Consider the following 12,595-nt stretch of genomic DNA (forward strand, 5'->3'; position numbering starts at 1 on the left):
TAACTGGGGGCAGGGAGTGAGGGGTGGAGGGGGGTAACTGGGGGCAGGGAGTGAGGGGTGGAGGGGGGTAACTGGGGGCAGGGAGTGAGGGGTGGAGGGGGGTAACTGGGGGCAGGGAGTGAGGGGTGGAGGGGGTTTCTGGAGGCGGGTGAGGGAGGGGGTGATTGGGAATGGGGAGAGAGGGGTGATTGGGAGAGAGGGGTAATTGGGGACAGGGAAAGGGAGTAACTGGGGACATGGAGAGTGAAGGGTTTAACTGGGGGAGAGGGTAACTGAGGACAGGGAATGTGGGGGTAACTGAGGGCAGGGAGGAGAGGGTTATCTGGGGACAGGGAAGAGGGGTAACTGGGGGCAGGGAGGAGAGAGGTATCTGGGGACAGGGGATGTGGGGGTAACTGAGGGCAGGTAGGGTAACTGGAAGCAAGGATGAAAGATGTTTGGGTGCAGATAGATTGGAGGTTAACTGGGGGTAGGGGTGAGGGGTAATTGGAATTAGGGGTAACTAGGGACAGGGTGTACGATAAAAGGGAGGCACAGAGGGTGAGGAGGTAACTGGGGAAGGGAGTGAGAGATATCTGATGGTAAGCGTGTAACTGGCAGCATTGATGAAGAGTAACTGGGGCAGGAATTGAGGGGTAACCAGGACAGGTGTAAGGCGTCTTTGGTGGCATGGGTACCACTCGCCCTGGAGGTGAGGTGTGTCTGGTAGAGGGTACTGGGGGGGAAGGGGATGAGATGTAACTGGGGAAAAAGAGAATCTGTGAGTAAGTGGGTTAGGGGTAATTGGGGGAACATTAGGGTAACTGGGTGCAGAGGTGAGTGGGTAATCAGGCAAGGTGTAATAAGCAGGGGGTAATTGAGGTAAGGGGCTATCTTGGGAGAGGTGGAAATGGGGAGAAGGGAGGGTCAGGGTGGTGGGGATAGCAAGGACCGAGAGAGTGCATTAAGGATGTTCGAGGATCATGGTGGGGGTGGGGTTCAATGGGGAGAGTCGGGATATATGGGGAGAATGTTTACCCTGCTTTTGAAGTCTAGAATCTGGCACACAAGCTCAAGGTACAGGATTGGATTGCAAAAGATTTGTATGCAGATGCAGCAAATAATCATGAAAGCCAGGGGAATTGAATGCAAGAGTAGGGGGGGTGTTATGATTCAGTTATGCAATGCTATGGTGAGACTACATCTGGAGTACTGTGTACAGGACTGGCCACCATACATATAGAAAGATGTTAATGCATTGGAATCAGTTCATAGGTTTGCTAGGCTATTGAAATGAACAGATTGCCTTATGAAGAAAGGTTACACAGGTCAGGCTGTAACCTGTCGAGTTTAGAAGAGTCAGAGGTGATTTATTTGAAACAAGTTAAGCTCCTGAGGGGAAAGGATGTTTACTCTTTTGGGAGAAACTAGAACTAGGGGGTCAGGGTTTAAAACTGAGGGAATACCTGTTTAAACAGATGAGGAAGCTTTTTTTTCTCTGACAATTGTGTCTCTTTGGAATTCCCTTCCTCAAAAGGCAACGGATGCAGAATCTTTAAATATTTTTAAGGCAGAGGCAGATAGATTCTTAATTACCATGGGCACGAAAGATTATCGGGGAGGTGCAGGGAATTAGAGTTGAGATTAAAATCAGATCAACCATGGTCTTATTGAATGGGCAAGCATGCACCCTCTCTGTCCTTGCTATCCCCACTACTCTGACCCTCCATTCTCCCTATTCCCCTCTCCCCCAAGAAATCCCCTTACAAGTGCATTACACCTGCCCCATTACCCACTAACCTCTGCTCCCAGTTACCGTAACACTCCCTCAGATTACCCCAACCCACTTACTCCCAGATTCCCTCCTTCCTCTGTTACACGTCACCCCCTGTCCCCAGTTACACCTACTCTTGTTCTTTGTTCATTGGATAGACCATTTAGGACTGAGATGAGGAAAAGTCTCTTCAAAGGATAGTGAACCTGTGGAATTCTCTACCGCAGAATGCATTAAGATGGCGGTGAATCAAGGATGACAGTGAGGAAGCAAGAGAGGAGAGGGAAATGGAGGAACATGTTGAAACATACACACTTTGAGGGAGCTAGACAGGGCAGATATAGAGATGTTTCTGCTTGTGTGGGAGTCAAGGACCAGAGGACATAATCTCAGAATAAGGGATCACTTACTTAAGATAAACTTGAGGAGGAAACAGAAAAGCAAAGAACTGTAGATGCTGGAAATGAGAAACAAAATCAGAAATTCCTGGAAAAATTCAGCAGGTCTCTCAGTATCTGTGGAGACAAGGCAAGGCGGAGTTAACGTTTTGAACTGAAGAAGGGTCACTAGACTCAAAATGTTAACTCTGCTTTGTCTCCACAGAGATAAGGAGGAATTTCTTCCCTCAGAGGACACTGAATCTCAGGAATTCCCGCAGAGAGCTGTAAAGGCTGGATCCTTAATATATTCAAGGGTAGGATAGACAGATTTTTAAGCAATAAGGTTATGGGGAACAAGCAAGAATCAGTGTCGAGGATTATCAGATCGGCCAAGATCTCACTGAATGACAGAGTCAGGACTCAATGAACCAAGTGGCCTACTTCTGCTCCTGTGTCTTACAGGGAAAAGGTGTGAAGGGAGTGGGACAGTGGATGGAGGAGGGAGGTGGAGGGATGTCGGTAGAAAGGTGGGAGGGGAGGACGAAGAGGATGTGATCTTTCTGGGTGTCTGTTTTCTGTGTGTCTGAGTTAAGGTACCTGTGCCCCGTGTACACCTGTGACTAGGTGGTACAGTGTCTGCATGTGTTTATAAGTATATGAACCTGTTATGTATACACACAAACTGCTGGGGGGAGGGCTGTAGCTTTGAGCTTGTCTCTTGGAGCCAATATAGTAGAATGCTGACCTTAATTTTATTGTCCAGTTTCTGGAAGAGACAAGTACCCACAACCTTCTGACTCGATTGTGTGTGCTACCCACTGAGCCATGGCAGTTACAACGCAGGAAATGTTGTCAGCCTGAAACATTTTTTCTGTTTCTGTCCACAGATTCTGCCTGACCCGCTGAGTTTTTACAGCTTTTCCTTTGTTCTTGTTTCTGCATTTCAGAATCTGCAGTATTTTTACTGCTCAGGAAGTGCGTATTGGACCAGATTGTTTGAGGACAGTATATAGAACTTGATTGTCCCATTTTGAGTAATGAACTAATGTCGTGTAGTTCCTGACTTTTGTAACTTGATTTATTTTCTTCAAAGAAAATGGCCTTGAGTTTTCCTTTTATTGTTTATTTTTGGTGAAATTTGCCTAGAATCAGTGAAAATAGTGCAAAGACTGTGGAATTTTAAGCTTGTGTTTGCAACATTGTTTGCATTAGTTAGAAAAAAATCTCATGTTAGAAGCTAGACATGGCCCCAGATCAAATTGATCCTCACAAAACCAATGCAGTTTGCAGAAAACACCAAAACAACTGCAGATGCTGTAAATCAGGAAAAAAAAACAGAAGTTGCTGCAAAAGCTCAGCAGGTCTGGCAGCATCTGTGGAGAAAAAAAATCAGAGTTAACATTTCGGGCCTGGTGACCCTTCCTCAGAACATTCGCAACTGAATTAAGAATTCTGTCCAAAGTGAAAGCGCTACTTCACTGTCTTTTAAGGAAGTGCTGGTGGCCATATCAAAGCAGCGCTGTGCTCATTCCAGTTGCTGACTTGACTGTGCATTGGTTCCTCTGCTCATTGACTCTCAATCCTTGGCTCACGGCCACACTGATCCACTTAACATATGCCCAGAAAAACTAAAACTGGAAGGGATTTTTAATCTATATTTGCTTTAATAACTGTTTGAGATACAGCAGATAGGTAATTTGAGATGTGACATGTGGTGAGTGTTATAGGCTTGAGAGCAGTAGGTGGCTTTATACCTGTGGTTTCCAGAGCAACTGGGGGCTTCCTGATATCTGTTTGTTGTAAACTAATCAATAGAAATTGATTATTCTGATTAATTAACAAGCTATTTCTTGTTGTGCCATAGGATCAAAAGGCTGGTACAAGGATGTATCTTGGTCTTATTTGGTCTAGCTATTTATTAACTAACTCACTGGTTTTTTGCCTAAAGTACCAGATGCCGATTATTGAATATCATTAATATATTTTGGGGAAAGGGATTCAAAAACTGATCATACTCGGTATAAAGGCTGCAATCAATCCCATCTAAATGGTTCTGTCATGTGGGGGATGGAAAAGACAGCCTATATCAGTTTGAATGCAAATCATTTTACCGTTGATGTATTCCCTTTGGGGAAGGAGCCAGTGCTTTCTACTAGAGAAGGAACTGTAAGCAGTCAGTGTTTGAAAAGGGCAACAATACCTGATGATTTTGTAATTAAAAGAAGTTTAGATGGAGAGTTTTTGGTGCTTTGAGTACTTAAAGGGAAAGACCTATAGGACTGGTGTATTCAGTGTTATATGAAAACAAGGAAAATGTGTTCATGTAACACCTTGCCCTGTGTGTTATAATTAGCACTTATTTTTGCTGCGCAAGCACTTTTGTTACAAGGGAAAATGTGGCAACTAATTTCTGCACAGCAGCAAATGAAGCCAGTAACTTGAAAAGAAAGACTTGCATTTATATAGCTCTTTTTGAGTGTAGTTGCTGTTGGAATGTACGAAGTACTGCAGCCAATTTGTGTACGGCAATCTCCCACAAATCACGAGGTGATAATAACCAGGTAATTTGTTATTGTAATGTCGATCAAGCCAGGACACCAGAGATAAACTCTCCTGCTCTCTTTCGAAATCGCCGTGGGATGTTTTTCATCCACCCGTGAGGATAGGCTGAGCCCCAGTTGAAACTGAGACCTTGTGATTTGGAGGTGAGACCAGCGGAGCACCTGGTGAGAGATGTGTTGTTGATCTTATTTTCTTCGTGGTATTGGCTGGTGCTCAGTTTTTGCTCTGGATGGTGGGGGAGGTCTCTGACCTCTAAATGAAGGAAGAGTTATGAGAAGACCAAACTTCTCCGCTTGGTGAATTAGTAACTAGAGTTAGCTAGATTCAGACTTCTCAACAAAATATTAAGAGGGGCTGAGAGGCAGTATTTATGTAGAATTGTTGAAGCACAGATTGCTTTGCTTTGTCCCAGGAGGTATTTGAGGTAGAGATCATAAAAGATGCAGTCTTAGGAGAACACAGTATTGGGATTTAAAAAATTCTTTTATGGGATGTGGGCATCAGTAGTATTTATTGCCCATCCCTAATTGCCCTTAACCAAATGACTTGCTGGGCCATTTCAGAAGGCACTTAAAATTCAGCCATATTGATGTGGGTCTGGAGTCACATGTAGGCCACTACCAGGTTTTGCAGTGGAGGTGGTTAGAGGATGAGGTTGAGAGATTCACAATAAAGGTAACTGTGCATATGCATTTAGACTTGGACGTACCTGTGCAAAACTGTTTATATGCAGATGGGTGTGCATTTGTGTACATATGGGCACACTGTTGTGTTTGCTTGGGGACACGTGCTTTTCTATATCTTCTGTTTTCAGAACTGTAGTGTTTTTGGCAGGAGCTCAATACAGTGCAGTGGTAGAGAGTGAAACATGAGTGCTCTGAGTTAGTAAAAATCTGTATCTGTAGTCAACATTTTCAGTGAGCAATTACTGAACAGGCTCTGAATCAAAAGCATCTGTTAAAGCATTTGAAGGCTTAAATGTGACATGTTTCCTAGTTATATTGGTACCAGTCTGCTGAATGACAACGCCTTTAAGTGCTCACCGTGCAACACCTTTCAGTCACATTTGCTGGATTTCACCATCAGGTTGGTTTCATTGTCTCATTCTTTACAGCAGAACCAGGCCTAGGCCAGTGCTTCTCAAACCGTATCCCACTGTGACTCCAGTATGAGGCATGAAATTTAACATAACCCCTGAGTGAATACTGTGAGGGGGTGGGGAGAGATCTGTGAGAACAGATGTGGAGGGATGAGAATCCTGTCTAAGTGAGGGCCTGCCATTTAGTGTGGGATACATTTATTATAACCTGGTCAGAGCTCCACAGCAGCCATTACTGCCTCAGAGCCTGTGACCCCACTTTGGGGCCTGACCCCCACTTTGTGAATTTAATGGATTAAGACCCTGGCCCACAGAAAGGAAAAGATGAGGTTAAGTCATTGTCTCAAGCAGATCCACCTCATCGCAGCTGATTTATTTTAAGAATTGTTTTCAGTGCTAATATGTTAATTCTACTTGTGACTGGGAATTTTCAGGTTTAGCTGCTACTTTGATATCAGAGCTGAGTCATCAGATGCTGAACAGGCTGGGGCGCATTCTGCCCCGAAAGACAACAGCTATCCTCATTGAGATCTATAAAACTATGAAAGGGCTACTTAGGGTGGACATGGAGAAGATGTTTTACTTAGCTGCGAGAGCCATAGAGTCATACAGAATGTAAACGTCCCACCTGCCTGCGCTTGGCCCGTATCCCTCCAAACATTTCTTATTCATGTTCTTATCTAAATGCCTTTTAAATGTAGTAACTGTACCCACAGTCACCACTTCCCCTGGAAGTTCATTCTGTACATGAAGCACTCTGTGCGTAAAAAAAAAAAGCCCCTCATGCTCACTAATCCCAATGGAAGAGGTCGTAAATATCATAAAGTCACAATTTAATCCAGCTGGGAAATAGGATAAAGAAGTTTTTTTTTTCTGAAGAGTGTTTAGAAAGCAGAACTCAATACTAGAAGGCACAGATGCATGAAAGGGGATCAGGTAAACACACGAGGGAAAAAAGGATAGGTTGATAAGACGAGATGAGGTAAAGTGGAAGAAGACCCATGTGGAGAATGGACCTGATTGGCAGAATGGCCTGTTTCTGTGCTGCAGAAGTCTATGTAACTCTTCTTTCTCCTCCTCCCTGGCTGAATCTGCAGGTGGGCAGTCGTTTTTCAGCCGCAAGGACTCCATTCGATCTATCTACACATCCCTCCACAGTGAACTGCGCAAGTTGGCCACCACTGCACGGAATTCAGCGACAGGGGCCTCCCCGTATCTGGAAGAGCTCCTCTCCCACCTTTCGGAGCAGCTTTGCTTTTTCATTCAGGCTCGAATGGAAATTGCTGACTTCTACGAGAAGATGTATTCCCTCAGCACCCAGAAGTCCATCCACTCAACGGAAGTGGTGCATGCGCTGGAGGCGATTCTGCAGAAATACAGCTCCAGGTGAGTGGTAGACCCAGTCGTCCAAGCAGGCGTGAGCTGGACTGATGAACAAAGCAGAACCATAAGTGCTGAGCAGTGGAAGGTGAGGAGTCCTAGAAACAGTAAGGAAAGGAAAGCAGTTGTTAGTGGCTGAAGGGTCAATAACCAGAGGACACAGAATTAGGGGATTGGCAGAAGAATCAGAGAGGCGTTGAGATGACACAATTGTGATGATGATGTGGCTTCAAGAGGTTACTTTGTCCTGTTTCTTTTAAAGAGAGGTTTTGATACAGAGATGCAAAGCTGTCTAGTTGGGAAGCCAGTAAAGTAAACAGCTTGTGAGGCCTTGGGATTTTTTTGTTAAAAGTTGGAGCAATAGAAACCGCTTGGATGCGTGTGGCTAGCTCTCACAAACCAGGATTTTCAGTTTTTAGTTTTTTTAGCTTTGAGGTTCTGCAGCAGTTGCTGCAGTAAACGTCTCCTGGCTGCTATTGTCTCTTCAGTTTTCCCTTGATATTGTTTCTGTGTCTCTGGTGCTGGGTTGCGCGTGAGAAAATCTGATTTCTGAATTTGCCTTTTTGCCAAGGGTATATTGACTATATTGCTTTTCACAAGAGCTGGCATGGACTCCATAAGACCATAGGACTTAGAGTTGAAATAGGCCACTCAATCCATCGAGTCTGTTGTGTCATTCATTGAGATCACAGCTGACCTGATAAAGCTTAACTCCATTTTCTTGCCTTTTCCCATAATTCTTGATGCCCTCACTGATTAAAAATCTATCTCAGCCTTGAATATAATTAATGATCCAGCTGACTTTATATATAAATTTGTGGACAAGAGATGCAGGGGGAATGTGAGGAAGTGCTTTTGTGCACAATGAATTGTCGTGACCTGGAACTCACTGTCTTTGAGAGTGATAGAAGCAGAGACAATGAATGATCTAAAAGGAAATATTGGATGGAAATAAGTGAGGGAAATAAACTTCCAAGATAGAGCCTAGGTAATGGCATTGACTGGATTGCCCTATAGGGAGCTAGTTTGAATAAAATGGCCCATATAATCTTCAAATGTGCTATAACAAGATTCTGACTGTAATGTGTAAAAGTGAACCCCTGCTGATTGTCTCTGAAAATTCTGTCCTTTGTAATTGACTTAGGAGATTGTAGCTTGTAGACTGTGGCTCCCAACTCCAAATTCAATGTACAATAAAGGCAAGCATACTGAACGTCTTCTTCACTAACCTGTCTACCTGTTCTAAAGAAGAGTTCTCTGTATTTGTTTCAGATTTCCAACACCTGCAGTATTTTTCCTTTATTCAATGTATTGCACATCCCTGATGCATTGGTCACCTTCCTTGCACATTGTAAAGCACTGATCAACTTTTCCAAGACTGTTTGCACCAGCTCCTTCGGAGGGCTCGAGGATCAGTGAGCGAGCTGTTCATGCATTGTGTATTGATAAATTGTCCAGGCATTCTTCCTGCTTCACCTAGGAATGAAGAGTGCAGAATTCTGCAATAGTTTATTTACCAAATGCTGCCGCATTTTTATTGTTATTACTGGACCTTTTTCTGCATTTCTTCTCCAGTCTTGCTCAGTGGTAGCTATTATCATCGAGTCAGCAGTTTATGAGTTAGTAGCTCACTCCAGGAACTTGAGCACAGAATAAATGCACCAAATGGCGTTGCGGAACTGTCAGGGATCCTAGTTTACTCCCAGCTGAGACAGAGCAGTGGGAGGAAGGGAAAGGCAGAGTATTGATTAATGCAGCACCTGTATTTGAGGACATCCCAAAGCACCTTATAGCCAGCTATTTAAAATATAGAAAATGCTGTAAAAAGAAATGACATGTATCTGTTTGTACACAGTAAGATGACACAAAAACAGTATTGCAATAATGACCAGATGATGTGTCTCAGTGATTTGGGTTGAGGGATGAATATCGGTAAGGACAATTGAGAGAATTTTTTTTTTGTCATTTCATGGGGATGTAGGTGTTACTGGCAAGACCAATATTTCTTGCCTGTCCTTAATTGTCCTTGAGAAGGTGGTGTTGAGCTGCTTTCTTGAACTGCTGCAGTCCGTGGACTGCAGATACACTCTCAGTATTATTAGGAAGGAAGTTCCAGCATATTGACCCAGCAACACTGAAGGGAAGACAATATATTTCCAAGCCAGAATGTTCTGTGGCTTGGAGGAGAACTCATAGGTGGTGGCATTGCCATGCATTTGGCATTTGTTGCCCTTGTCCTCCTTGGTGGTACAGTTTGTGAGTTTGGAAGCTGCTGCCAAAGGACCTTTAATGGGTTACGGCAGTGCACCATGTAGAAGATACACTCTGCAGAACTATGCATGGTAGTGGAGGGAGTGAATGTTTATGGTGGTGAATGGGGCGCTGATGAAACGGGTTGCTTTGTCGAAGATGGTGTCAAGTGTCTTGAATGTTGCCAGAGTTAAGTATAAAAGTGTAGAAATCTCTGGCTCTTTTAAATAATGCCATTAGACATTTTACATCCACCAGAGAAGGTGGTTGTGAAAGTGTTCCAGTGTAAGGGCCACAGGAACTTAGCAAGGAGGTACCACAAGTAATTAAGCAGGTTAATAGAGTGCTATCCTTTATTATGAGAGGTATTGAGTATAAAAGTAATTCTGTTGTCCTTCAGGTGAGCAGGGCATTGGTGAGACCGCATCTCGAATATTGTGTGCAGTTTTGGTTTCCTCATTTAAGGAAGGATGTAAATGCACTGGAGGTGGTTCAGAGGAGGTTTACTGGGTTGATACCCAGAATGAGCAGGTCGTCTTATGAAGAAAGGGTGGATAAAGTTGGCTTGTTTTACCTGGAATCTGGAATAGTTGGGTGTTGATTTGTTTGAAGTTTATATGATCCTGTTTGGTCTTTGATAAGGTAGACATGGAAAATATGTTACCTGTTGTCTGGGTGAGCCCAGATTGGAGCTATTATTTTAAAATTAGGTCTGAACTTTTGGGACAGAGGTGAGACATTTTTTTTCTCTCTTAGATGGTTGTGTGAATTTGGAACGCACTACCTTAGAAGGTGATGAGGCAGGGTCATTGAATTTTTTTAACGCAGTGGTAGATAAGCACCTATTAGACAAAAGAATCAAAGGTTATTGGGAATAGTTGAGAATGTGGAAATCGGAACACAAACGGATCGGCCACGATCTTATTGAATAGTGGGATAGTCTTGAAGGGTTAAATGGCCTACATCTGCTCCCAATTTGTATCTTCATGTGTAACCTCAGTTTACCATCACAACCTGAAGATGCTGACAGTGCAGCGCTCCCTTAGTAGTAAGTTGAGGTCTCCGAAGTCCGACTAAGGGAATACACTGCTATCCAATTAGCCATGGCTAACTTTAAAAGAAACATTTTTAAAAAAAGGAGGATAGGCTCTTTGAGCCTGCTCCACCATTCAGTATGATCATGGCTGATCATCCAACTCAATCCCCTGTTCCCACATTCATCCCCAAACCTTTGGGCCCCTTTAGTCCTAAGAACTATATTTCCATCTGGAAAACATCCAATGTTTTGACCTCAATGGCTTTCTGTGGCAGAGAATTCCACAGGCTCACCAATCTCTGGCTGAAGACATTTCTCCTCATCTCAGACCTAAATGGCCTACCCAATATCCTTTAACTGTGGCCCGTGGTTCTGGATTCCTCTATCATTTGAGAACATCTTTCCGCCTCTACTCTGACTAGTCCTTTTAGAATTTTAGAAGTTTCTGTGAGATCCCCTCATTCTTCTAAACTCCAGTGAATATGGTCCTAACCAGTCCAGTCTCTCTTCATATGTCAATCCTGCCATCCCAGGAATCAGTCTGGTAAATCTCCAGTGCTTTTCTTCCATAGCCAGAACATCTCTCCTCAGATACAGAGACCAAAACTGTATGTAAATATTCCATGTGTGGTCTCAGCAAAGCCCTATTCAATTGCAGCAAGATGTCCCTACTCATATACTCAATCTCCTCTCACTTTGAAGGACAATATGCCATTTGCCTTCTTCACTGCCTGCTGCACCTGCATGCTTACTTTCAGGGCAATTTGTGTGAGGACATCTGTGTCTTGTTGCACCTCCCCATCACCATTCAGATAGTGGCTGCTTTGATGCTCGGTTATTAGTCTGTCATGGATAAGGTTGGAATTTGAACTCCCTGCTAGGAATTGCAAAACTGATTGACTTGTTTGAGACTTCATCTGTCAGGTCAAGAGGTTAAACCAACCGTGCAGAGTTCGGGTGGCTAATCCACGAGGGATTTTTCAGAGTGTTTGCTTTTGTTTCCTTAGGTTCCATCACCCCATCTTGAGCCCATTGGAGAGTAGCTTTCAGCTGGAGGTGGACGTACTGGCTCAGCTTCTGAAGGCACAGAATGAGATCAGTGAGTGGAAGTTCCTCCCGTCGCTACTGAACCTGCACAGCGCCCACTCCAAGCTGCAAAGCTGGGGACAGACTTTTGAGAAACAGCGGGAGACCCGGAAGCACTTATTCGGGGGCCAGACCCAGAAGGCCCTTCAACCGCCGCACCTCTTCCTGTGGCTGGCCAAGCTGAAGACCGCCCTGTTGGCCAAGTTCACCTTCTACTTCCACGAGGCACTGGGCCGCCAGACCACCCCGTCAGAAATGAAGGCCTTGACCGCAAAGACCAATCCGGATTACTGTGGCAAGATCTCCAGCTTTATTCGCAAGTATGACGCCGAGAATGTCTCGCTGATATTCGACAACAGGGGCTCCGAGACTTTCCAAGGGCACGGATACCACCACCCGCACTCATACAGGGAAGCCCCCAAGGGGGTTGATCAATACCCGGCTGTTGTTTCCTTGCCCACTGACCGGCCCCTAATACACTGGCCCAACGTGATCATGATCATGACGGATCGAGCAGCAGAACTGAACACTTTGGACAAAGTCGTCCATTTTTACGACGACAAGGTACAGAGCACTTACTTCCTGACACGCCCCGAGCCCCAGTTCACCATTGTGGTCATCTTCGACTCCAGGAAGTCTGAGAAAGACTCCCACCTTCTCTCCTTCCTCAATGAGCTCTCCAGCTCCCTGAAGAACTCCAAGCCGTTTGCCAGCTTGAAGCCAGGGTCGAAAAACTGAAGCCAACAGCTGTCGTCCCAGTAAATGCATCACTAATGATGAAACAAGGATGGCAGGAGGTGGATTCCGCTGGCAGTGGATTCCAGAGTAATTTTCCAGACTTCAGTCAAGTCTCCATCCATTACTGTTGGGGGAACTGGGACTCCAGTAATTGTTTCAGTCTTTGGGATGTTGAGTCCCATAACTCGCACCCAGCTAAGAATTGCACAGACTATGTTTACTATGAATGATTGCAGTAATGTCAATGCTAATGCTAACTGATATGAGGATACCTTACAAATATGAAATAAAACACTTGAATTCAGTGCGAA

General features: G+C 44.4%; 1 protein-coding gene across 1 annotated transcript; it reads left to right on the forward strand.

Moving 5' to 3' along the window:
• Positions 1-669: 669 nt before the first annotated feature.
• Positions 670-12,595, forward strand: kics2 (KICSTOR subunit 2). Its single transcript, XM_048607942.1, has 4 exons — positions 670-691; positions 2,400-2,447; positions 6,892-7,180; positions 11,468-12,595. Exons 1-4 carry the CDS (start codon positions 670-672, stop codon positions 12,282-12,284), a joined length of 1,176 nt encoding a protein of 391 aa, XP_048463899.1. The 3' UTR covers positions 12,285-12,595.

Source organism: Rhincodon typus, chromosome 18 (genome assembly GCF_021869965.1).
Source record: "Rhincodon typus isolate 14 chromosome 18, sRhiTyp1.1, whole genome shotgun sequence".
NCBI classification, from domain to species: Eukaryota; Metazoa; Chordata; class Chondrichthyes; order Orectolobiformes; family Rhincodontidae; genus Rhincodon; species Rhincodon typus.

Bases quoted from the DNA above. Each gene is read 5' to 3' on its own strand.
- kics2 (XM_048607942.1), top strand. From the start codon at position 670: ATGGGTACCACTCGCCCTGGAG. The intron at 2,448-6,891 runs GTAGGATAGACA...CTGAATCTGCAG, and splicing joins GATCCTTAATATATTCAAGG to GTGGGCAGTCGTTTTTCAGC. The intron at 7,181-11,467 runs GTGAGTGGTAGA...TTGTTTCCTTAG, and splicing joins CTGCAGAAATACAGCTCCAG to GTTCCATCACCCCATCTTGA.